This window comes from Phascolarctos cinereus, unplaced genomic scaffold (genome assembly GCF_003287225.1).
Source record: "Phascolarctos cinereus isolate Bilbo 61053 unplaced genomic scaffold, phaCin_HiC Scaffold_3;HRSCAF=262, whole genome shotgun sequence".
In the NCBI taxonomy this organism is placed as follows: Eukaryota; Metazoa; Chordata; class Mammalia; order Diprotodontia; family Phascolarctidae; genus Phascolarctos; species Phascolarctos cinereus.
Window position 1 is genome coordinate 23335261 of NW_027555736.1, and position 23716 is coordinate 23358976.

General features: G+C 41.3%; 1 protein-coding gene across 2 annotated transcripts in view; it reads left to right on the forward strand.

The window, feature by feature from the left end:
- CABCOCO1 (ciliary associated calcium binding coiled-coil 1) overlaps positions 1–23716 on the forward strand; it is a 167462-nt gene that overhangs the window by 29744 nt on the left and 114002 nt on the right. For both annotated transcript variants that reach the window (XM_020998244.1, XM_078150599.1), the window contains exons 2-3: positions 9877–9977; positions 11913–12082. In XM_020998244.1, the coding sequence (XP_020853903.1) occupies positions 9877–9977; positions 11913–12082 (271 nt within the window). The remainder of the gene's footprint in view (positions 1–9876; positions 9978–11912; positions 12083–23716) is intronic.

Here is a 23716-nt window from a genome sequence, read left to right on the forward strand (position 1 = left end):
GAAATATACGCTACTGTATGCTGTAGACTACCAGGACAGAAGGAGAAAATAGATGAGTTCAGGAAATATTACAAGTTTTACATGAAAGTGTGTCACAGTAGTTATGGGAAAATTCAGTTTTCCTGATCTCTCTCTCTCTCTCTCTCTCTCTCTCTCTCTCTCTCTCTCTCTCTTTCGCTCTCTCCTCCTCTCTCTCTCCCTCCCTCCTTTTCTTTCTCTCTCTCTCTTCCTCCTTTTCTCCTCTCCTTCATTCTCCTTTTCTCTCTCTTTCTCTCCCTCTGGGAATGGGGTGGGGGTGGGGAGGGCATGAGGAGCAAGTAGGCTGTTTTGCCCAGAACAAAGAGGGCGTAGAAGAAAGTAATGGGAAATCAGTCTGGGAAGAGAGATGGTAGCCAAATTCTGAAGGACTTTAAACTCCAAACAGAGGGATTTGTCCCTTATCCTAGATTTACAGGGGTGGGGAAACCTACAGCCCTGAGGCCACACATGGCCCTTTAGGTCCTCAAGTGTGGTCCTTTGACTGATGGGCTTCCCCATCCGTGCCCTAGAAGCAACAGAGAGCTTCTGAAGCCTCTTGAGCAGCAGGGATGCAGACCTCTTGGTTACCTTCCATCTCTAGGCTCTGGGCATTCACTCTGGCTGTCCTCTATGCCTGGAGTGCTCTCTCACTAGTGACCTCTCTGGCTTCCTTTAAGTCCCAACTAAAATCTTACCTCCTACAGAAAGCCTTCCCCAACTCCTAATTCCAGTGCCTTCCTTCTGTTATCATTTCCTATTTCTCCTGTATAGAGCTTGTTCATATATATTTATTTGCATGTTGTCTCCTCCACTTGGTTGTAAGCTCCTTGAGGGCAGGGACAGTCTTTTGCCTCCTTTTTTATCCCCAGTGCTCAGAACAGTCCCTGGCACATAGTAGGCAACTAATAATGTTCATGGATTCATTATCCATTTTCCTCTCTGGGCCTCAGCTTCCTTAACCATAAAATGAAGGGGTTGTGAGGGCCGATCTCTGAGACTCCTGAGAGCTCTAAAAGTCTACAACCTACTAAGTAGACCACCATCGAAGGCAGTTTACTTCTCCATATGGCCTTTTATTTTTTTAATAAAGGTAGTTTACTCCTGGGGATGAGAGGATGGGAAGAATAGAGCCTGTGTTCAGCTAGGCAAGCGTATTAGTGAATTTCCTCAAACACAGCAGTGCAGTAAGTATCTCCCAAAGCCTCTCTCTTCAGTATCAGAGGGTCCCACCCGTTTGATATAGTGCCATTTGGATCAGCAGGAGCTTTCTTCACCAAACTATGGCTGAAAGAAACTAATTCAGCAAAAGCAGCCTCTAGAAAGCATACGTTTATGGGACATGGCTGGAGGCCTCATCCCAGAAGAGCTTTTCTCCAAAGCGTCTTTGTTCAACTTTTCTGTACAATTCTTTTCCTTTATTGTCATTGGTCAGGGCCTCAACCAGCCCACTCGTTTAGACTGCAGCCATGTTACTCTCCATCTTCTCATCCCTGCTAGCCCCACCCCACCATCAGGTCTGGAACTCTGATCAACTCTACTCTGCCATTGTTCCTGGAATGATGGATTCAATGGGGATCTATTTATCAATGGCCTCACTCACTTTCTGTGTAACTTTCCAGACCAAAGTGATCTTCCTGGCCATATTCCCCAAAGCCTGTGGGCTCTTCTTATTAGGAGGAGGGGGGAGGGAACAAACATTTATCAAGTGCCTACTATGTGCCAGGCACTGTGCTAAGAAGCACATTACAAATTATAGCTTATTTGATCACCACAACAATTCTGTCAGGTAGGTTTTATTATTATCCCCATTTCACAGTTGAGGAAACTGAGGCAGACCGAGGTTAAGTGATTTGCCCAATATCACACAGCCAGGAAGTGTCTGAGGTGAGATTTGAACATAGGAGTGAAAAGGCTCAACAGCTTCCTAAGTGTGGGTGCAACGTTCAATCCCCCGAGCCACTGAGCTGCCTAGAATTAGAATGTTACCTCTCGTGAACGGGAACTGTCTCGTTTCTAATTTTTGTATCCCCAGAGCTCAGCGCAGTGCTTGCTACATAGTAAGCTTTTAATATAAGTAAATGCTTTTTTCATTCATTCATTTCTCTAACATTTGCCTTCAATTAATTTGTCATTTGGATTTTATACCATTTATAATATTTCCTCTGTGGATCAATGATTTCATCTAGCCCTTCCTTGGCTTACATGGCATCAGCTTTGTGCTTTCTGACATTGGAATTCTGCCTTCTACATCTGTGAATTAATTATGCCATTGGATACGCTTTGGCTTGTTTTCATTTTAATTGTATGTGCTACAATATCTCCAAAGGCATCATTTCATGTTCAGCCTGATTTAGGGGAATATTTCTTCATAATATTTTACTGTTAGAGACCAGATGTTTGAAATATCATTAATCCCAGAAACAATGCCACTCTTGGAATGGAAATGCACAAAGCATTAATGCTCTTTTTTTTGGGGGGGAGGGGGGAGGGATTGGGTCTGTGATTTTATTGGTGTAGGGAATTCCCAGCAGGGAAACTCTTTCCTCCAATGCATAGCAGAACCTACTCTACAACATAATGTTTTAGAAAGATACTTAGAGCTGGAAGAGATGAGGAAACTGAGGCTAGAAGGTGAAGAGAATATTATCATAGGACCATAGGATTATAGATTTAGAGCTGGAAGGAACCTCAAAGGTCATCAAGTATACAAATGGGGAAACTAAGGCATGGAAAGATTAAATGACCTGTCTGGGGCCATCTTTGCAGTGGGATTCAAACTCAGGTTTTGTTGACTCCAAGTTTAGTGCCCTATCAATCACACCACTCTGCTTGCCTGAGGTTACCTAAATTGTAGCTGGCAGCACTGGCTTCTGAATCCAGGGCATCTGAGTGCAAAGGATCACACGGCCAGTGTGTCAGAGGGCTTGCTCATTGTCTATTAGCATCATCTGCCCAAGATCCATGTCCAGCATAATGGCTAAGTAGGCACATCTCAGCCAAGGCCATAAGGGCTGTCTACTTGTACCCCAACTTCTCATTTACCTGCCATCTTGGGCACCAGTTCTGGAGGAAGTCTGACTTCTCAGTAGGAATATTCAGCCCCCTAGTTCTCATTCATTGGCTCATCACCCCAATCTCTGTTTCCTGAGGAAAGTTGCCAATTTCTGTAATGTTACCTTCTGCTCTAGTGTAAGGTGAGGGAGAGCAGAGGGAGTTGAAAAAAAGGCATTCAATGCACCAAAATGAATCAGGTATAAGATGAGTTTATTCCCACTCAAAAAGAAATCATAACATGAAAAAATGAAAGCTCATATTATAAAGTGATTAGGACAAAACACAGTCACTTATCACTCCCACTATAATTGTTTGGGAGGCTTGTATTCAAGCTTCATTGGGACATAACCTGTTTTTGCAAAGCTGCTTATTAGCCATTTTTATTTTGCCTTTATGAGCACAGTCTGCTCAGATGCCAAGTGTTCTCTTCTTTCTGGTGCTCCTCTCCCCAGGCAGATCTTTCCCTGGGTACCAGCCCATCACTTCTGCTGCTGTTGCTACCACTGCAACCTCCAATAACTCTTATTCTACAGTTCTGTCTGGCATTCAAAGGCGTTACAGGAAATTTTGAAGCTCACAAAGTTGATAATGAAGGAAGAGAGCCCATACAATGGGCTGGGGCAGTCAGGGACCTTGGTACCAACTCAGCTGGTCGAATCTGTGGTCCACATCCAGCTTGCACCACCAGTATGTGAGGGTAAAGAAGGGCTGCCATTCTCCGACTTCCAGTGAACTAACACCTTGTCACAGAGGGAGCTAGCTAGCCAAAGAGGGTCTCCAATCAAAGCCTCTTCTTTTTATCCAAGGAATGGCTCTGACCTCTTTCCACTTTCACAGATGGGGTATAGAGATGACCAGAAGACCACTCAGGGTCTATCCCATTATTTTAAAGCCTCCAAAAGTCATTTCAGCACTGGGCCAGTATATGGCTGGGCTAACAAACAAGTATTTATTAAGCACCTACTATGTACTAAGTTTCATGCAAAGTGTTGGGAATACAAAGAAAGACATGAGCCCTGATCTCAAGGAGCTCATAGTCTAATGGCCAGGAAGTTCCTCATCTCCAAAGGCTCAGGCAATGAGACATTTTGTCCTTGTATTCTCAGGAAGTTTCAAGGGGGTTCTGAGCACATGCTTCTTTAAATAACTGTCATGAGCTCATTCATTCTTATTACATATGAATAGATGGACCAATCCTATTGGCTCTCCATCTCACTGCATTGCATAGTGTGGGCAATATCCCTCCTTCCACTATTTGGTTTTTCCTGTGTGGAAAGTTAACCACACTAATTTACTTAAGTATGGATCTCATTTAGGAGGCACTGAATTGTTCCAGGTCTTGGTAAATAATAATAATAATAATAATAATAATAATAATAATAATAATAATAGCTAATATATAGTGCCTCCTATATGCAAAACACTATGCTGTGGTGGTGGTATTTTGTTTTGTTTTTTTTTTTTTGTTAATATTATCTCATTTGGTCTTCACAAGAACCCTGGGAGGTAAGTGCTATTATTATCCCAATTTTACAGATGAGGAAACTGAGGCAAGCAGAGGTTAGGGACTTGCCCAGAGTCATACAGCCACTACATATCTGAGGCTGGATTTGAACTCGGGTTTTCTTGGGCTCCAGGCATGGTGCTTTATACACTGTGCCACCTAGATGCCCCTATAATAATGAGTGAATTTCTTTAATAAGAGTTATATTTGTGTAGTGTTTACTATGTGCCAGGTACTGTGCTGAGCACTTAACAACTGCTGTCTTATTTGATCCTCACTACAACCCTGGGAGGTGGGTGCTATTTCCTCATTTTATAGATGAGGAAACTGAGGCAAAAAGTAGTTGAATTATTTGCCCAAGGTCACACAGCTAACTGTGTACTTCTTGATCCCCAAATTATAACTTATATTCCTAATATTTTTCTGTGTGGTCATTGATTTCTGGTAGCACATCACCATCATGAGAACTGGTTGTATTACTGTGTCTTTTTTTGATAGTAACAAAATCACATTTATTTCTGACTTTATCAAAGAACAGCACACAAGAGATTTAGCAGCACTTGATAGTAATACGGCGGGAATTGATAATAATTTAGTAGGAACAAAATGGAGAAAGAAATCATAGGAGCACAGATTTAGAGCTATGAGGGACTTTCATGGTGATCTCTGTCAATTCTTCCCATCCCCTCTGCACTCACATGCAGGTGAAGGCTCAGAGGAAGAAAGTAATTTGCTTGAAGTCACTGTTAAGATGCAAGTGTATGATTCCCACCCTTTTTGTGGGATTATACCATCACAGAATCATAGATTGGAGCAGGAAAGGACTTTGGAGGTTATTCAGTTCAGCTCCTTCTCTCACTTTAAAGCTGAAGACATTTAGACTCAAGCCTAGGGACGTGACTTGACCAGGATCACAAAAATAATAAGTGGCTGAGTCAGGATTCCAGCCCATGCTCCAACCCACCATTCTTTTTCATTTGCATGGCAACACCTCCTAAAACAAATTGCAAATTCAATTCTATCATTAGAGAATCAAATGTTACCAAATAATAAAAAATCAGCATCATTTTCTGTTCCAAAAACTTTAAGGAAAGTTCTTTTTCTTATTATAATTTGGACTATAAGAGCATTGCATGCTAAACCAAGCTGAGTCACAGGGTTGGTTTCATGTAACCAAAAGTCAGATGAAAAAGAATATCCATGATTTTAATAAGATTTTCACTTTTCTTTTTTTTTTGTGCTTTTTCTAAACTCAACTCACCTCCTTAGCGCCTCCCCCCCCAAATTAACAGTAATTCCAAGAGAAAGCGTATCTAATTCTGAGTTTTATAGTCCACTTTCAACATTCTGTGGGTTGGACCTACATTTGGAATCTCTACTTGAGACATATTTCAATGTTCATCAGAAAAATGCAACAAGTTTTTGTGAATGAGCCATCTTGGGATATTAGATTCCAGTGGGTACCACTGTTGAAGGAAAAATACAAGCCCAGCCAGGTGGTGGAAAACAATAAGGTACAACCTAGCTAGGTGGCACCATAGTCCATACAGCGTGGGCCTGGAGTCAGGAAGACTCATCTCCTTGGGTTCAAATCCCACCTCAGACACTTACTAGCTGTGTGACCCTGAACAATTCACTTCACCTCGTCTGCCTCTGTTTCCTCATCTGCAAAGTGGGCTGGAGAAGGAAGTGGCAAGCCACTCCAGTGTCTTTACCAAGAAAACCCTAAATGGGGTCACAAAAAATCAGGCATGACTGAAAATGACTGAACAACAGCAAACAACCTAGTCTGGCTTATATGTCTCCACCCCAAATGGAAAGGGCATTTCACAGAAAGAGCCACAGTGGTACTTCTAAAAAACCATCATGAGTTTGACTCCCTTTTCTAATTCTTTGATTTTTAAAATTAAGTCACTCAATAAATATGTGCCAGGTACTATGCTAGGCACTGGGGATGCAAAAGAAGCAAAAGACAGTCCCTGCCCTCAAGGAGCTTACAATCTAATGGATAAATAGCAAATAATTAACAGAGGGAAGGCACTAGAATTAAGAGGATTTGGGAAAGGCTTCCTGGAAAAGAAAAGGAAGAAATTTCCCCTTCTAATAAGACCATTACTCAAATTAACTTCATGCTATTTCCTTCTTAAAATAAGTTAGAGAAAAAAATTTCCCAAAAGGCAGATTTCAAGGAAACAACCGTGTTTTAACTCGTTTTTCAGTTGTGTCTGACTCTCTGTAACCCCATTTTGGGTTTTCTTGGCAGAGATCCTGGAGTGGTTTGCCATTTCCTCCTCTACTTCATTTTTACAGATGAGAAAACCAAGGCAAATTGGGTTAAGTGACTTGCCCAGGGTCACACATCTAGTAAGATTTGAACTCAGGAAAATGAGTCTTCCTGCCTCAAAGTCCTGCACTCTGTGCACTATGGTACCACCTAGCTATCCAATCTGTGCTATATTAGCATCAATAATGGTTACCACTAGGTGGCGCAGTGGATAAAGCCCAGCACCAGGAGTCAGGAAGACTTGAGTTGGAATCCTGTCCCAGTCACTTAACTAGCTGTGTGACCCTGGGCAAGTTGTTAACCTCTGATTTTCCTTTTCCTCCTCCATCTAGTAATGGATATTAATTACAATGCTCAAATTAAGTTATGTTTGTAAAGCATTTTAAAGTATTACTTTCATGTCTGCTATTAATACCTATGCTATGTTAGTGGAGAGAATTTCCACACCAGGACTTCCCCAGACTGATGAAATCACTGAACCAACATGGTTCAGTGGAGAAAACTGAATCTGGAGGCAGAGGACCTCCCTCTGTCATTTACTGCCCCTATGACTTTGGGCAAATTACCTGACCTCTCTGGGACTCAGTTTCCTCATCTGTAAAATGAGAGAGTTAGACTAGATGACCTCTAAGATACTTTCTAGTTCTAAAGGTATGATTCTGTGGCCCAGATCATGTCCCCGACCCCCCACAAAAGAAAAAAAAAGAATTGGTCAGTTATTTTATATGTATTGAAATGTAAACCACACCCCTGACTTGAATCAATCAGTTAATATTTATTAAGTGCCTACTATGTTCCAGGCACTGTGCTAAGCTCTGGGAGTACAAAAAGAGGCAAAAGACAGTCCCCACCCTCAAGAAGCTTATCATCTAATGGGGAGATAACATGCAAACAAATATATACAAACAAACTATAGGACAAATATACGACACCAAAAATGTTCATGTCATCCATGCTGTTATCCCTTTGAATTGTTTACTCCTGGGCTCGGGGGATGAATGAGAAGACAGATTGGCAAAGTGGCCCTGGACGATCCTGTAACAAGAAGACCAATCACCCTTACCCCTATACCAGGAGAGTAGGGATCTCTGATGGGCAATGAGGAAAAGTCTAGTGATGCAGAAAAAAAGAGAGTGCAATCCACACCCAAAAGCATTCAGAGTTCCATTCAGATTGGGTCTGCTGACCTTGGACTTGACTTTTTGAGTTTCCATGAAAGGGGATGGGAGGCTCTGGGGCTGCAGCAGCTGGCTGCTGCCAGAGGCACAAGTGACCTATAACCGGGACCGCGTGAAGCAGCAGAGACCACGACCAGTGCTACCCTGTGGCTGTGGTGACACACACAAGTGGGATGAGTCATATGAGAGTGACTCGTGCTGGAGACCAGCAGAGCAAAAAAGATGCTGGTTCTGAAACAGAGATGGGGGCCAAGAAACTTTACACACACTGATGGGATTATGAACTGGGAGAAAATGACTTCCCTGCCCATTCTCTCCATCTTCCCTTTTTTTCTAGTCCTTGACCCAGAGTCATGGTAAAGATGTAACCTTGATTATTTTCCATGAATTGCAGACGCAAATGGATGGGCGTCCCTAAGTTATCTCCAAATATCTGGGAAGGCAATCAGGAGAAGGATTAGGAGACAGCTGCTCATGGATCCCTTCATATGGGGTGTTTGATCTATTTCCTTTGTACTTTGCTCTGTGATATTCTCAGTATACGATCCTAGGTTCCATCCTCATCTTTGACCTGGGCAGCCAGAAATCAGTAACACCTTCAAGATGCCGATCTTGATTCCCCAATTCTGTCTCTACCTCCCCAAGCAAATCGTCTTATTATCTGTTTGATGATTACATGTGTGTGTCATTTACTTATCTGTAAAATGAGCTGGAGAAGGAAATGGCAAACCACTCCAGTATCTTTGCCAAGAAAACCCCACATGGGGTCACAGAGAGTCAGACGTGACTGAAAAATGACTGAACAATCTGCATATGCATTGTCCCATTAGAAAATAAGCTCCTTGAAGACCGGAACATCTCACTTTTATATTTGCATAGTCATTAGCTAGCATACTGCTTGGCACGCGTAGTTGAATGACAAGTGCTTCGTGATTACTTGAGTACGTAACAATACCATACAAATTCCGACTCTAGTTACTACAGAGATAGAACTGAGTGAAGGAAGCCCAGACAGGGTGGGAATTCATGAGCTAATTAAAGGGGGTAGATTTCGTATTTTAATGTTTTTAGAAATATCCCCTTTTGCCCGCTTACACTGACTTAAAACCCTGTCAGCAGAGGTTGGGCTGAACCACTGAGCACCATCAAAGCAGGGGCTTCTGTTGGGGGGAAGGGTGTGGGTGTTTGCAGGTTGTGTGCCACCTGATGGCCAACAGAGGTAATGCAGCCCTTTTTGGGACTAGGATGCACTTAAACTAGAGAAACCGACAAGCTCACCATGGACTGCTTAGGTATTGCACTCCCTTTTTGAAAAAGTGATGTCATGTCATGTCATCTTCCAGCCAGGTTATGAAAGGCAACACTCAAGCCACACAACCCTAAGGGTCCCTGGAGTACTCGGGGCGGAGGAGAAAGAATCACAAATATCATAGAAAAAAAAGCAACATACTTTTAGGATTGCTAATAAACAAAATTAAGACCAGGAGAGGGTCGGTGATTTGCTCCAAGCCACATGGTCGGTCAGGCATAGGACCACAGAAGAAGGGTTGCTCTGCTTCTTAGTTTATGATCTTTTCTCCCATACTGCAGAGTTCAGAAGAAGCGGTATCACACAAATCCAGGACTAATTAAGGGGATTCTTGTGCCAATTAGCATAAAAACGGTCAGCACTTTGGAAGAGTTGTTCTTATATTTCCTTACTAAAGGAGTAGATTCAAACCAACTAACACTAGCTCCGTTTGGGGACATGTAGATTAGGTCTATATGATACTTGATAGCAGAACAGACTCTGAATCCAAGCGGGTACTGAAATAATCTTTACCATTGTCTTCTTATAGGAAATTTCTCACGAAGACTCTCCAAAGATCCTGACTTCAGATTTCCTTTCAGAACTCCAGATCAATGATCTGCTAAATGAAAACATACATGGGGTTCAAAAGTGAGTATTCCGACAGTCAAACGCAACCTAGCAACTTTCCCAGTAAAGGAGAGAACTCAATGGTCATAGTTTTCAAGGCGGTCTAAAATAATTGCCCAGTTCTATTCAGATATCTCAGGCTCCTTGCCCCCATAGGAAGTGAAAACAAATGTAAATGCTACATAAAGCATTTTGCCACAGAGACTATAAAAACCTGTAAGCGTTTTTTTTCCCCCATCATTTTTTTTAACATCCCTGGAATGCATTGAGATGAAATTGAACATAACCATACTTTCTTCTAGTATTCCCAAAAGACAGGAGAGCCCTACAGTGTCTCTGCTGTGTTATCGAGGTGCACAAAGGAAAGGAATCCGGTCATGGGAAGAGCACTGGAGCCAAAGTTAAGAAACTTGGGCCTCAGTCCAGGATTTTCCACTGCCACTCAATTCAACAAATATTTATTAAGCAATTTCTTTGTGCAAGGCCCTATGCCAGGTGCTGGATAGAGGAAAATCGAAAATTAGCCTCTATGAAATGAGGGGATTGGGACGAGGTCTCTAAATTCCCTTCCATCTCTAAAAGCACACGAGTCTATGAAACAGGGAACGCAATAGAGATGGTCAGATTGTGAAAGGAAGCAGATACTGGTGAAAGTCGGCCACAGGCCGAGACAATGAAGCTTGCGTCTGAGATGGTGTATCCAAGGCTACCCATGTCTTCGCTTCTGGGGGAGAATGTGGTTCCTTTAGAAAAATACAAACTATCTCATCAATTGTTTCAGGCATTTTTCTTCAAGGTTTTGCATTCCTTATGCTAGTTAGTAGTTTCCAAGCTTGAAAGGAGTCCAAATCAATCTAATCTTGTATTTTTTTTCAATCAATGAATGCTAATTGTACAACTGCAATCATGTGTGGAGCTGTGAAATTATTTTGATGTTTAAAAGGGCCCCTTGTTCTAATGATAACTAGTAGTTTCTGTACCTGGGGCAAGTGGCAGCTATATGTGTATGTGGGAGGGTTTGAGGGGGTGTGGGGAGTGTCAGGTAGATTCACCTATGATGTAACCTCTGGGCAGAAGTACATTCTAGATAACCACAAGATTGCTGAGCTGTTAAAGGATGAGGAAGGGCCCCTGAAATGAGCGTATTACTTCTGCCTTGAGGGCTGGGGTAGACAAGCAAAAAAGTGCCCCCCAGGATGAGACCACCAGCACTACCAATTTCAATACAGGGAAAGCCGAGGCAGAGAAGGCAGGGAAGGAAGTGTCTCCCACATGATGCTGTTCCTACTTTCTTAATTTCTTGTCCTGAAGCAAAGACTTAGTCTCCACCCTAATTATAGCTCTAGTCATCAGCAAACATTTGTTAAGTGATTGTTGTATGCCTCCAGGCTCTGTGCTCAAAAAGGCTGAGAATTATTGCCAGAGAAGATAGCTTGGGCAAGGTTTTAATTCCTAGGATCCTAGATTTGATGTCTTGAGAAGGCATCTAGTCCAATCTGGTCATTTAACATTAACATTTAACCCCACCGAGGTTAAGTGAATTTTCAAGGTTACCCAAGTAAGAAGGGGGAGCAGTGGAATTCAAAGCCAGGTCTTCCCAACTCCAAACTCAGCTTTTCTTTCCACCATAGTACACTGCCTTTGTTTAAAGCACACATTCATCCAAAAGTTGTCATGAATTGACATACTTGCGTATCCCTTTACGTAGAGAGTATTTGCAAATTTGCTCTTCCTTCTCCATTTTGATTGGAATTTCCTTGAGACCTAATTCTTTAACCCCACCAAACCTAGAACAGGGAGTGCTGAAGGCATCAAGGGCAGATGAATCTCGTTGGCTGTGACCAATATCACGTCATCTGCACCCTGCAGGGACCATTCTTCACAAACACCTCTTAGAGAGGGCAGTTTGACCCTATTGGGGCAGATTTAATTTCTACGATTCTCTTTTGGCTACAGAAAACTGGAAGGGTTTTTGAATTTCCAAAAACTTCCTACTTCACTAAAGGAAGCCATTCTGCTGGATTATTACACGGCTGGATTCTGGTGGGCCAAAGGCAAGAACTTCTCCGTCCCCCAACTGTCCAAATTTATGGCTCTACTGGACAAGTTGCTACATAACCTCCAGAGTAAGTAGACACACCCCCTTCCTTCAAAGGATCTGAATATTGGCTGTCTTCAGAATTCATTGTTCTTAAGCAGTACTTCCTTATTTTATTGAAATTCTTTCATGAAAATGATATCATTTTCCCCCTGGGTGTAGCCAAAATGTGGTTCCTCTCTGTCAAGGAGTAATAAAACTCTAGATCAGGCTTAAGAAGAGAAAAGTCATCTTTGAAATCATTTAATGTCATGTAAAAATTTGGGTTCCTTGCTATCCCCAACCTGTCAGAGAGTTCATATTTGCCCTTTTTTACTTCTGCATTTGAGCTCTTCTCCTCTAAGTGTTATTTGGAAGGGTTATTGGTATATCTCAGGATAAAAGATGCTAGGTTCTTCCTGGGTCCTCCTAGGGTCCCTGGGAAATGGTCTGACCCAGTGAGGCTTATGTAAGAAGAAATTTTGCAGAGTCTCTTGATGGAGTGAGAAACCAAAATCTTTCCTGAAGATATTTTTAAAATAGGGCAGACATTCATCTCCTTTTTAAGTGAAGACTGCTCTAACGAAGAGAGATGGACTCGCTGAACTCCCCAGGTCTTACGAACTCAGTTGGAAGAAAATATTCTTACCATGTCTGCTGCTCACAGACCCTGGGGTATCACTGCCACTGAGGCCTGCGGCAGGATGACCGCCATTTCTATCCCATCTGCTCTCACTGCCTCACTTTGGCACCAAAGACTCATCAGGTACCATCCACTGGGTTTCTAGCCCCTCCTAGTGCTGTAGTGGATAGACTTGGTATGAAGAAGATGTGACTTCAAATCCTGCCTTTGACGTCCCATAGCAGAGTGACCCTGGGGAAGTCACTTCACCTCAGTAATTTCAGTTTCTATAAGGTGAGGGGATGGGGGTGGATTTTATGATCTCTAAGATTCTTTCCCGCTCTAAACGTTTCACCTAATGATCCTTCTTTGGGCCTCATTTTCCTTATTTATAAAATGAGGGGATTGACCTCTCAGGTTCCTTTCAGCTTTAAACCTCTGACCATCTGATCCCTAGTATTCCTGGATACCTGACCACCAGGTCCCTGCAGGAAGGAGACAGAAGGGCTTCCTCCCTTGTCAAAAAGGGCAAGTTATTTTAAAGAGAGATTTTCTGCAAAGCACTACACGAAGAGGACAGTCATAGGCCATAGAGTATGGTAATATAGAAGACATCAACAGTTTCTTTTTCTCTCATTTTAAGCAGCCCTTCTCATTGTCCCTCCACCCCCCACCAACTGACACAAAAAAAGAAAGAAAAGAAAAACCCCTAACATGCAGCTGTGCAGCCCAGCCAAACAAATGCCCTCATCAGCCATGTCCAGAGATGCATGTCTCTCCCTGAATTCCAAGCTCACCACCTCTCTATCAGGAGGTGACTTGTGGACTTCAAAGGCACTCCTCTGGACTCGTGATTTATCAGCGTCTTTCAAAAGGGTTTTCTTCCCCCTCTCTAATGCTATTGCTATTGTAGAAATTGTCCATGTCGTCCTGCGTCAGTTCATAAAGGCCTTCCAAGTTTCCTCTGAAAATTTCCATTTCATTATTTCTTATGATACAACAATATTCCATTACATCCATACACCATAGTTTGTTTATCTATTCCTCAATAGGAGGATAACCCTGTAGTTTCTAGTTTGGGCCTACCATGGAATGAGCTGCTATGATTTTTTTCTTATTATGTATGCATCTTTTTTCTCTTTCTTTGATTTCTTTGGGATATAGGCCTTTTTTCTTTGATTTTTCTTTGGTTTGGGGGGATTTAGTCATTTTTCTTTTATTTCTTTGAGATTTAGGCCTTTTTTCTTTGATTTTTTTGGTGATATAGGCCTTTTCCCTTTGATTTTTCTTTGATTTCTTTGGGATGTAGGCTTTTTTCCTTTGATTTCTTTGGGATATAGGCCTATTTTCTTTGATTTTGGAGGGATATACCCCTAGTCACGGTGTAGTGGGGTGAAAGGGCATGCAGTTTGGTAGCTTTCTGGGTAGGGGTTCAAACTGCTTTCCAGAATGTCAGAACCCATTCATAGCTCCACTAATCATTTCTGTGCCTGTCTTCCCAAGACCCCCCCCGCAACATTTGCCATTTTCCTCCTCTGTTATCTTTGCCCGTCTGGTGAATGGTAGAACTTCAAAGTTACTTTCATTTGCTTTTCTCTACTTTTTAGTGATTTTTTTTTCATATGATTATTGATAGCTTACATTTCTTCCTTTGAAAAATTCCTGTTTATCCTTGGACCCTTTATCTACTGGGTTCTTAGATAAATTTCAGCCAGGTCCTTATAGATCACGGATAGGAAATCTTTATCAGAGATACATGTGGCAAAGATTTCTTCCCAGTTAGGAACAGATAACTTTTTCACAAATACCAAGGCTTTCACCAGACTCTCCTGGGCCCGAGCACCAGTGACATGCTGCTTGGCCTATTCTTAGTTTCATCCTGCCAACTTCCACACCATTCTTGCCCTTGAAAACAGTCCAGACTTGGTTTCTTGCTGTACATTTGAGTACTCCCTCTAAAACAGACTTTGTCATTCAGTTAACTAGATTCATTGAATGTCTGCTATGTGCCAGGCTTCATGTTAAGTGCTAGCAATACAAAGAAAAGCCGGGGGAAAATTCCCTCATCTCAAGGAGTTCATATTTGGAAGAGAGAACATGAAAACAACTTGTACAAGTCTGGTATAGAGAGGATCAACTGAAAAATGATCAACAGAGGGAAGACACTAACACTAAGGAAGACTGAGGAAGACTTTTTGAAGAAGGTGGAAGTTTATTTAAGACTTGAAAGAATCCGGGGAAGTTAGGAAGTAGAGAAGAGAAGGGAAGGGGAGGGGAGGGAAGGGAAGGGAAGGGGAGGGAGGAAGGGAAGGGAGGGGAGGGGAGGAGAGGGAAGGAAGAGGGAAGGGAGGGAGGGGAGGGAGGGGAAGGAAGGGAAGGGGAGGGAAGAGGGAGGGAGGGAGGAGGGAAGGGAAGGAAGGGAGGGAGGGGAGGGAGGAAGGGGGAAAGTGCACGGGGATGGGGAGAGAGAGAGAGAGAGAGAGACTGTTAGTTCTAGGCATGGGGGACAGGAAAACACTCAGGGTCAGGAGATCTAGGAACAAGAAATAGAGCAGTGTCCCTGGATTCCAGAAGATGTGGAAGGAAGGGAGTAATTATAATAAGACTAGAAGGGGGTGAAGGGCAGAATGACAACCAAACAGAAGATTCTGTGTTTTATCTTGGAGGTAATGGGGAGCCACTGAAGTCTATTGAATGGAGGCTGCAATATAGTTAGACCTGAAATTTAGGAAGAGTGGAGGATAGAATGGGAGGGGGGAGGCTTGAAGAAGGGAAACGAACCAAACCTGGTGATTCTGATGCAATTCAGTTCCAGGCATCCAGGGCCAAGGAGAAGTCTTCCCTCCTACAGACACCCCAGCCTAGTGTGGCCTTTTCCCCAGATTCCTCCCCTAAGCACTAGCTCAAGACCCTGGAAAGATTTCTTCCTGCTCATCTTTTTTGTAAAGAAGTGCCACCTTTTCTACATGAAGGCTTTTCTTAACCCTCCAACAAATAGCACCCCTCTCTCCCTAACTGTCTTAAATTTAACTACTTTATGTTTTAGACTGATTCTGCATCTGCTCATCCTACTGATGCATATTTCCATATGTGTGTGCTTTCTTCCCAAGTGGAATGTTAACTCCTTGAGAGCAAGGATTATTTTCTCATTCTTTGCATCTGTGTGCTCAGTACCAACACGTAGCGTGTGCTTTAATAGATGCTTGCGGACTCATCCCACCAAGGTGGACTAACACCAAGTTATCGCCCTTGATTTCAGGCCTAGCATCCATCTCAGCCATTTTCTGGAAATATCCTCAGACCGGCTGGGCCCCCCTGAAATCTGCTTCCATCATGGGCATCTCCCCCAATCTCGTTGTTGTGAGTAGTCTTACCAACCAGGTCTTTTGTGTCATGAAACCACCCTTCATATTTCTGCCAAGAGGGCCTTGGGATATAGGTCCCTAAGTCTATGTGTCTTTTTGAGAATGGAACCCCGCGATTCTCCCCATGTGGATTCTCCCTACACTGACCTCTCATCCTAGAGCTACATTCTATTGCTGACAAACATGAAGATAGCTGGGGCTAATCAAAATTGTAGACCTTTCCTTGTTCTCAGCTAGGTTCCCAACTACATCCCAGCCTTGATGAGTCATTGGAGGCAGATCCCACAGCCGACATGCTTTCAGAACCCACTAACAAAAACCATATGGGAATAAGACAGAGGTAATGTTTGTACCCCCTCCCTCACAGCTGACATGAAGAAAACATAGCGCAAAGAAAGGTAGCCCTGTAACCTGGGAAATGACTTGACATGAGTGTCAAGGCATTTGGGTTGAAATCCTAGTTCTAATGAGTGTCAAGGCATTTGGGTTGAAATCCTAGTTCTAATCTGTATTTCTTGTGTAAGTTCCCTTCCTCTTGACCTCAGTTTCCTCATCTACAAAATGAGAACAATAATACCAGTAGTTATGACCTAGTGAGGTCACGGGACATGGGGAATTAAAAATAGCGCCCGAGCTGTATCTTAAAGAAAGCGAAGGAAATGGGTGAATGAGAATGAATTCCAACAGAGTATGAACACCTCAAAGGCTCAACCTGACCCAACTGCTCTTGGTTAATGTCTACCTTTACACTTCAAAATTACTTTATACCTAATTTGTATAGATTGTTGTATTACTTCTTTGTGTATGTAACTCTTCTACCTCACTCCAAGAAAAATAGAAAATCATTGAGGGTAAGGACTCCTTTAGTTGGCTGGGTTTTTTGGCACATGCCTAGCCTAATGCCTCTGAACACAGCAAGCATTTAACAAATGTTTGTTGAATTAAATTAAATCAGATAGAAAGCCCTACACAGTACCTAGCATATAAGAGGAACTTAATAACTGCTTATAACGTTGAGCAGAAATGAACTGAATCAAATTGAATCCCCAGAGCCCAGCACAGAGGCTTGTACATGGCAGCAGCTTAACAAATTCTTGTTAAATTAAATAAATGAATTTTTGAACCAATATTCAATAAACATTTATTAAGTGTCTACCATGTGCCAGGTATTGAATTTGCATTAAATCTCTTTTTTCATGAAAAACGCAACTGGCATTTTGTGTTTTACTGTACATAACAGTCCTTGAAAGTGGGTCAGTGCCGAGGTTAAATCAAGAAATATATCTATCCAGTAAAAAGCCACTGGTATCTGGGCACTTTAACATGTCTTTAACCAAAGCATCAGTTTCTAAAAGTGATGTCAGAAGGTGAAATTCATAGACCCAAAATCATTGATTTTTTTTTTCCTTCAGTTATAAGAAGTGACCATTGGACCATGTTATGTTCACTTTAGTATAAACTATACCAAGTACCTGGCTTTAGCAGCATGAGTAGGTCAGACATTAGATGGACAAGAGATATAAGACTACAAGTCCTGTAATCCTTCAATCCTTTCAGAAATGTAAATCAGATTAGTCTGTCATTAAGAGAAAGACCAATAGGAAATCTGTGTGGAAACTGAAAAGGCCCTATGTCTAGACAAAGAAGATTTTGACCCAAGATGCTAGCTTTTCTGCAAGCAGGAGGTCAGCTCTACAGTAACAAGGTAGGGGCTAGAGAATTTTCAAAGAAAAACCTACTTGTATAAGTTATATCTATATTTCAGGTGAAAGTGGCCCTTTGGTTTCTCTGTGCAAATAATTGCTTCAGTTCCCCATTGTTGTCTCATCACCTTGACAATGTTTAGTCACCCAGACCTTTGTCTATCTATCACTGTTTCAATTCTATTTACAAATAAATTAATGCTCTTTATAGTAAAGCAAGAGAGTATTCTAAGCCTTATAGACTGTGTCCTCCTCTGTACCTGATGAGTCCTTCCATAACATCTTCACCTCCTGAAATTCCACCCCTCCTTCAAGAAATGCCAGCTTCCTGAGTATACCTTTGAATTTCTTTCCCTTTCAGTTCATAAATGAGATTATATGGTAGCATGAAAAAAGGCTGGTTCTGCCACTTATTAACTATGTGTCCTTGAGCAAGTCATTTCTACTTTCTGAGTCTCAGTTTCTCATCTGAAAAATGAAAGGATTGGACAAGATGACATTCAAAGTCCTTCCAGTTTGGAATCCATGATCTTTTCTCCTTCAGTTACTCAAAGGACTGAGATTGTACATCTTTTTTACAGTAAGTTTTAGCTGATGCGTTTTGCTTTATTAGATCATTATAATTTCCCCCAGTATCACTCTCTCTCCCATTTCCATAGAGTCATCCCATGTGACAATAGTATATTTAGAGGCAAAATAAAAGAAAAGGAAGAAGGAAAAATCAGCATAACTGATGAATACATGGGAAAAGTCTGAAAATAGGTGCAATGTACAACACTTGTGGACCTCCCACCTCTACAAAGGGATAAGGTGGGAGTATCCTCTCATATCTCTTCTTTTGAGCCATTCTTGTTCTTTGTAATTTTACTACATTCATTTTTAAAAATTTTTATTTTGTTTGGGTGTATGGCTGTTCTTTTCTTTTACATTGTTGTAGCCATTGTGTGTATTGTTTTATTGATTTTGCTTACATCCCTTTGCATCAGTTCAGATAGATCTTTTCGTACTTCTCTACATTGATCACATTCACCATTTCTTACAGCACAATAATATTCCATTACATTCACATACCACAGTTTGTTTAGCCATTCCCCAAATGATGGGTATCTAGTTTGTTTCCAATTCTTTGCTATCACCAAAAAAAATGCTGCTGGAAGTATTTTGGTGTATATGGGAACTTTCTTCTTCTCAGTGCCCTCCTTGGGGTATAAGACTAGTCATAAAATCTCTGGGTGTGGACCTCTGAGACACTTTGCCAAATTTCAAATTGCTTTCCAAAATGGTTGTACAATTTCACAATTTTTTCAACAATGTGTTAGTATGCCTATCATTCCACAAGCCCTCCAGCATTGATAGTTGCCCTTTGGGAGTCATCTTTACCAATTTGCGAGGTGTCAGGTAAAGCCACAGGGTTATTTCAATTTCTTCTATCATTAGTGATTTGGAACATTCTTTCATATGGTTTTAATAGTCTGCAATTCTTTTGAAAATTGTTTATCCATATCTTTTGACCGTTTTTGCTCATCTCTTGTCCACTCCATTCTATTGCATAGCATAGTTCTCAGCCTACTCAGAACTTTCATTGCATTTTTACTTTTGTTCCTGTCATATTTCTAGACAAGTACCAGCTTTCAGTGACCAGTCTGGCTGTTTACATATGATTCACATCTAATAAATGCTTAAGCAAATGTAAGCTGCTAAATTTAGACCAATAAGTAGATTATGTAGGTAGAGAGAATTTTATAAGGTCGAAAGACATGTAAGAGGCCAGGTGATGGTTCCATTGCACTTCCCCTGGTAAGACCACATCTGTAGTATTGTGTTTAGCTCTAAACGGCACATTTTAAGAAAAATATTAATAAGTTAGGGCTATAACAAGTCTGTCCTATTGTCTCTAGCAATTTCCTGTCTCAAAATACTTCAATAGTGTCTTCACATTCTTCTACCAATTATCTTTTTATAACTCTAAGGTACTTAGAATTATTAAAGTAATAATATTTCTTCCTAGGGATCTTTTTTTTTTGCCAGTGGTCATAGAAATCCTGGTGGTTTGGGTACCATTAAACAAATATATAGGAAAGACAAATAGGGAGACAGAATGAGACAGAAGGGAATAAGCATTTATTAAGCACCTACTATGTTCCAGACACTAAGCTAAGCATTTACAAATATTATCTCATTTGATCCTCACACCCACCATGGGAGGTAGGTGCTATTATGATTTCCATTTTAGAGTTGAGACAATTGAGACAGAGTTTAAATGACTTACCTAGGGTCACATAACTAGTGAATGTCTGAAGCCGTAGTTGAACTCAGATTTTCCAGAGTGCACATTTCAGAACTCTGCTATACCACCTAGCTGCCTCAGAAGTACAGACAAGATTAGAGGTAGAAAGACAAAGACAAAGAGACAGAGAAAGATTTATTAAATGGCAACTGTTGAGCACATGCACTTATAAAAAGAAATTCTTAAATCAACATAGACATGCATGTGTATATACATAAGCTTACATATGTGTGTATAGATACACACACAGATACACATTATGTATCAAAAATGACTTCTAAATGGTGAAATTATAATATTCACTAATAATCCTGTAAATATGAGACAGATTTTTTTTTTCTGAAAGGATGGCAATGGATAACACTTCCTGAGTTTATTGATTCCTGGGGTTAACTTCTTCTACCTTGCCACATGTGGACTTTTCAACTCCCATCAGAAAGACAAAGAGACAGAGACAGAGAAGAGGGAAGAGGAAGAGATGAAAGAGGAGAAGGAGGAGGAGGAAGAGGAGGAGGAGGAGAAGGAGAAGGAGAAGGAGAAGAAGAAGAAATAATAATAATAATAATAATAATAATAATAATCTTTCCTCCCAGCCTGAAGAAGAGCAGTCTTCTGGAACTCTTGAAGGCCTATGAACTACTTCTATTCCAGTATTCCAGTTAGGTCACATGTTGGTACTTAAACCTTATCCTTAGCTTGTTCCCCAACTCAAAATTACATGTAGTATCTTTGCTTTTTGTCTGAACTCTGCCAGAGGAATCAATCGCTGAAGGCAGTGTTCCTTTTCCAAAGAAAGAATCCACTTCAAATCTAATGGGTCCTGCCCTGACCATAAAAGAAAAGCACCTCCTCAACCTAGCCAATCTGATTAATTGGGGAGGAGGGTACCAATCTTTCATGAGTACTTTATTTATTCTGAAAATAAATGAGGGAGAATGAAGATATGATGACTCTCTTTCATTCTTAACATCTAGAAAGTGTCAACTGTCAATTATTTTACCATAGTTTGTAAAGAGGTAGTCTCCATACATATTACACCCTAAGGATGGTTACAGGATGGTGAGGAGGCTGAAGACTATGACATATCAGGCTTAGTTGAATAAACTGAAGAGATTCAAATGGAAAAAGAGAAAAGTTAGAGGGATCATGATAATCTTTTTGTTGTTCAGTCATTCTAGTCTTGTCTAACTCTTCATAACCCCATTTGGTGTTTTCCTGGCAAAGATAATGGAATGGTGTGCTATTTCTTTCTCCAAGTTATTTTGCAGATGAAGAAACTAAGGCAAACAAGGTTAAATGACTTCTCCAGTGTCAGATAGTCAGTGTTTGAGGTCACATTTGAACTCAGGTCCTCCTAAGTCCAGACCCAGTACTTTATCTACTATACAACCTAGTTGCCCCTCATGATAATCACCCAACCGTATTTACAGATCTGACATGTGGTCAGGCATTTAGTCAATTAATTATTAAGTCCTTTGATGTGCAAAGCACATAGTATACAGAGAAAGGCAAAGACAGTCCCTGCTCACAGGGACCTCACAGTTTAATGGAGGAAACAGACATGGAAGGGTAATTAGACTAACTGGGAAAAGGGTTCTTCTAACCCTGTCTTCTAACTAAATGGCAAGAATATAGGGTTTCTCTGATGAGGAGATGGGACACTGGCTTGGCCCCAGAGAAGAGAAGGACCAATAGGGCAAAAGATGCAGAGAGGCAGATTTTGTCTTGATGTAAAGAAAAATAGAATTGTCCAAAAGTGGAATGTGCTACCTCGGAAGATAATGAGTTCCCTGTACCTGGAGATCTTCCAGTACAGTCTGAATGACCCCTCAACAGCAATGGTGTAGAAAGAATTCTGGGTCAAGTATTGACTGGAATGTGCTCCCTTCCAACTCTGAGATTCTGTGGATCTGCAAAATCTCTTCCTTGACAAGAAAAAGAAAAGAAAAGAAAAGGCAAAGAATGAAAAGGAATACTAGCAAAATGGGTTAAGTACGATGGAAATTACTTTCCTAAGGATATTGTGGGGGCAAAAAGGATCCTCAGAAGGGAACTGACCAGCCAATAGGGAGGAGAATGGAAACCATGAAATTAACAATAGTTCATGGGACTACAGTATTGAATTCGTTTATGTAATAAGAACAAATTAGGAAGTAATGAAGCCTTGCTTTAAAAAAAATGGCTATCAAGAAACAGGTCATGGAATGCTGAGAAAAATTGAACATATATAAAATTAGCAACACCAGAAATCCTTCCTGAGGCATCATGAGTCTTGCTTTTGAGTTAGAGACGTATAATACGATGTGACAACAAAGAGGCTGTTCAGGGTTGAACGTTATTACCAATGCACCACTTGTCTTATCTCCCTGAGAGCAAGCTGCATTTTCTCTCTCCACACATGGAGCAACACCTCTCTTGGTTTGGACCAATTTTGGAACAGAATAATGTAAGCAAATTGGAGGGAGAGAGAGAGACAGAGAGACAGAGAGACAGAGAGACAGAGACAGAGACAGAGAAGGGGAGAGAGACAGAGAAAGAGAGAGGAGGGAGAGAGAGGGGGAGGGAGGGAGAGAGAGAAGGGGAGAGAGAGAAGGGGAGAAAGAGGAGAAAGGGGGTGGATTTAGTGAATGGAGTGATTTGCCATTGAAATCTAGCTAGGAATGATCATGGTTAAATGAGCAACAGAATTCAAGTGGATGGAAATTCTGGAACATTAGAGAAAATGACAGAATCTGTCATTGCAAATTGGGTAAATATGACTCTTTTTGTTGAGATTCCAAGTCCTCTGCCCATCCGCTACCCTCAGTCCACATTGACAGGAGCGTTAGGACACAGGCTGGCTCCACCTCTAATTTCTGGGCATCAAATGTGTGTTTACAACCTACACCCCCACTCTCTCATGAGTCTTTGCTTATATTCCTGTGCCTTTCAATCCAATGATATTGTCCCTCTGGACTGTTCCATGTTACCATGGCAACCATGGCAATTTCTATCCCCAGCGCCTAGAACAGTGCCAGACACATAGTAGGCACTCAATAAAGAATTGTTGATTGATTAATTGATTTTGCTCCTCTACCTGGTTATAATATATCAGCCTTATTGAACCACCTTCTGTCATCCACTATGGACCTAGATACCTATAGGTCCTGTATAATCATAGAAACAACCTCAAAACAACTCATATCTATATAGCACTTTAAGATTTGCAAAGTAGTCCTATAAGATACATCCTAGGCTGTTAGTTGGCACAGTGGACAGTACTGCTCCTGGAGTCAGGAAAACCTGAGTTCAAATCTCACCTCAGATACTTCCTAGCTATATGACCGTGGCCAAGTCATTTAACTTTGTATCAGTTTCTTCCTCTGTAAAATGAAGGTAATAATAGCACCTATCTTGCAGGATTGTTGTGAGGATCAAACATGATTATAATTATAAATCACTTAGCATAATGCCTGGCACATAACAAGCACCATATAAATATCAGTTATTATCATTATTAGCCTCAGTTTCCTCAAGTGTAAAATGGGCATAATGATAGCACCTAGCTCCCACAGCTATTGTGAGGATCAAATGATACTTTTAAAGTGTTTAATACAGTGCTTGACACATAGTAGGTGTTTTATAATGCTAGCTATTAATAATAGTAATATCGTTATTATTGACTAGGAGGGACTTTATAGATCACCTAGTCCAACCTCTATTTATC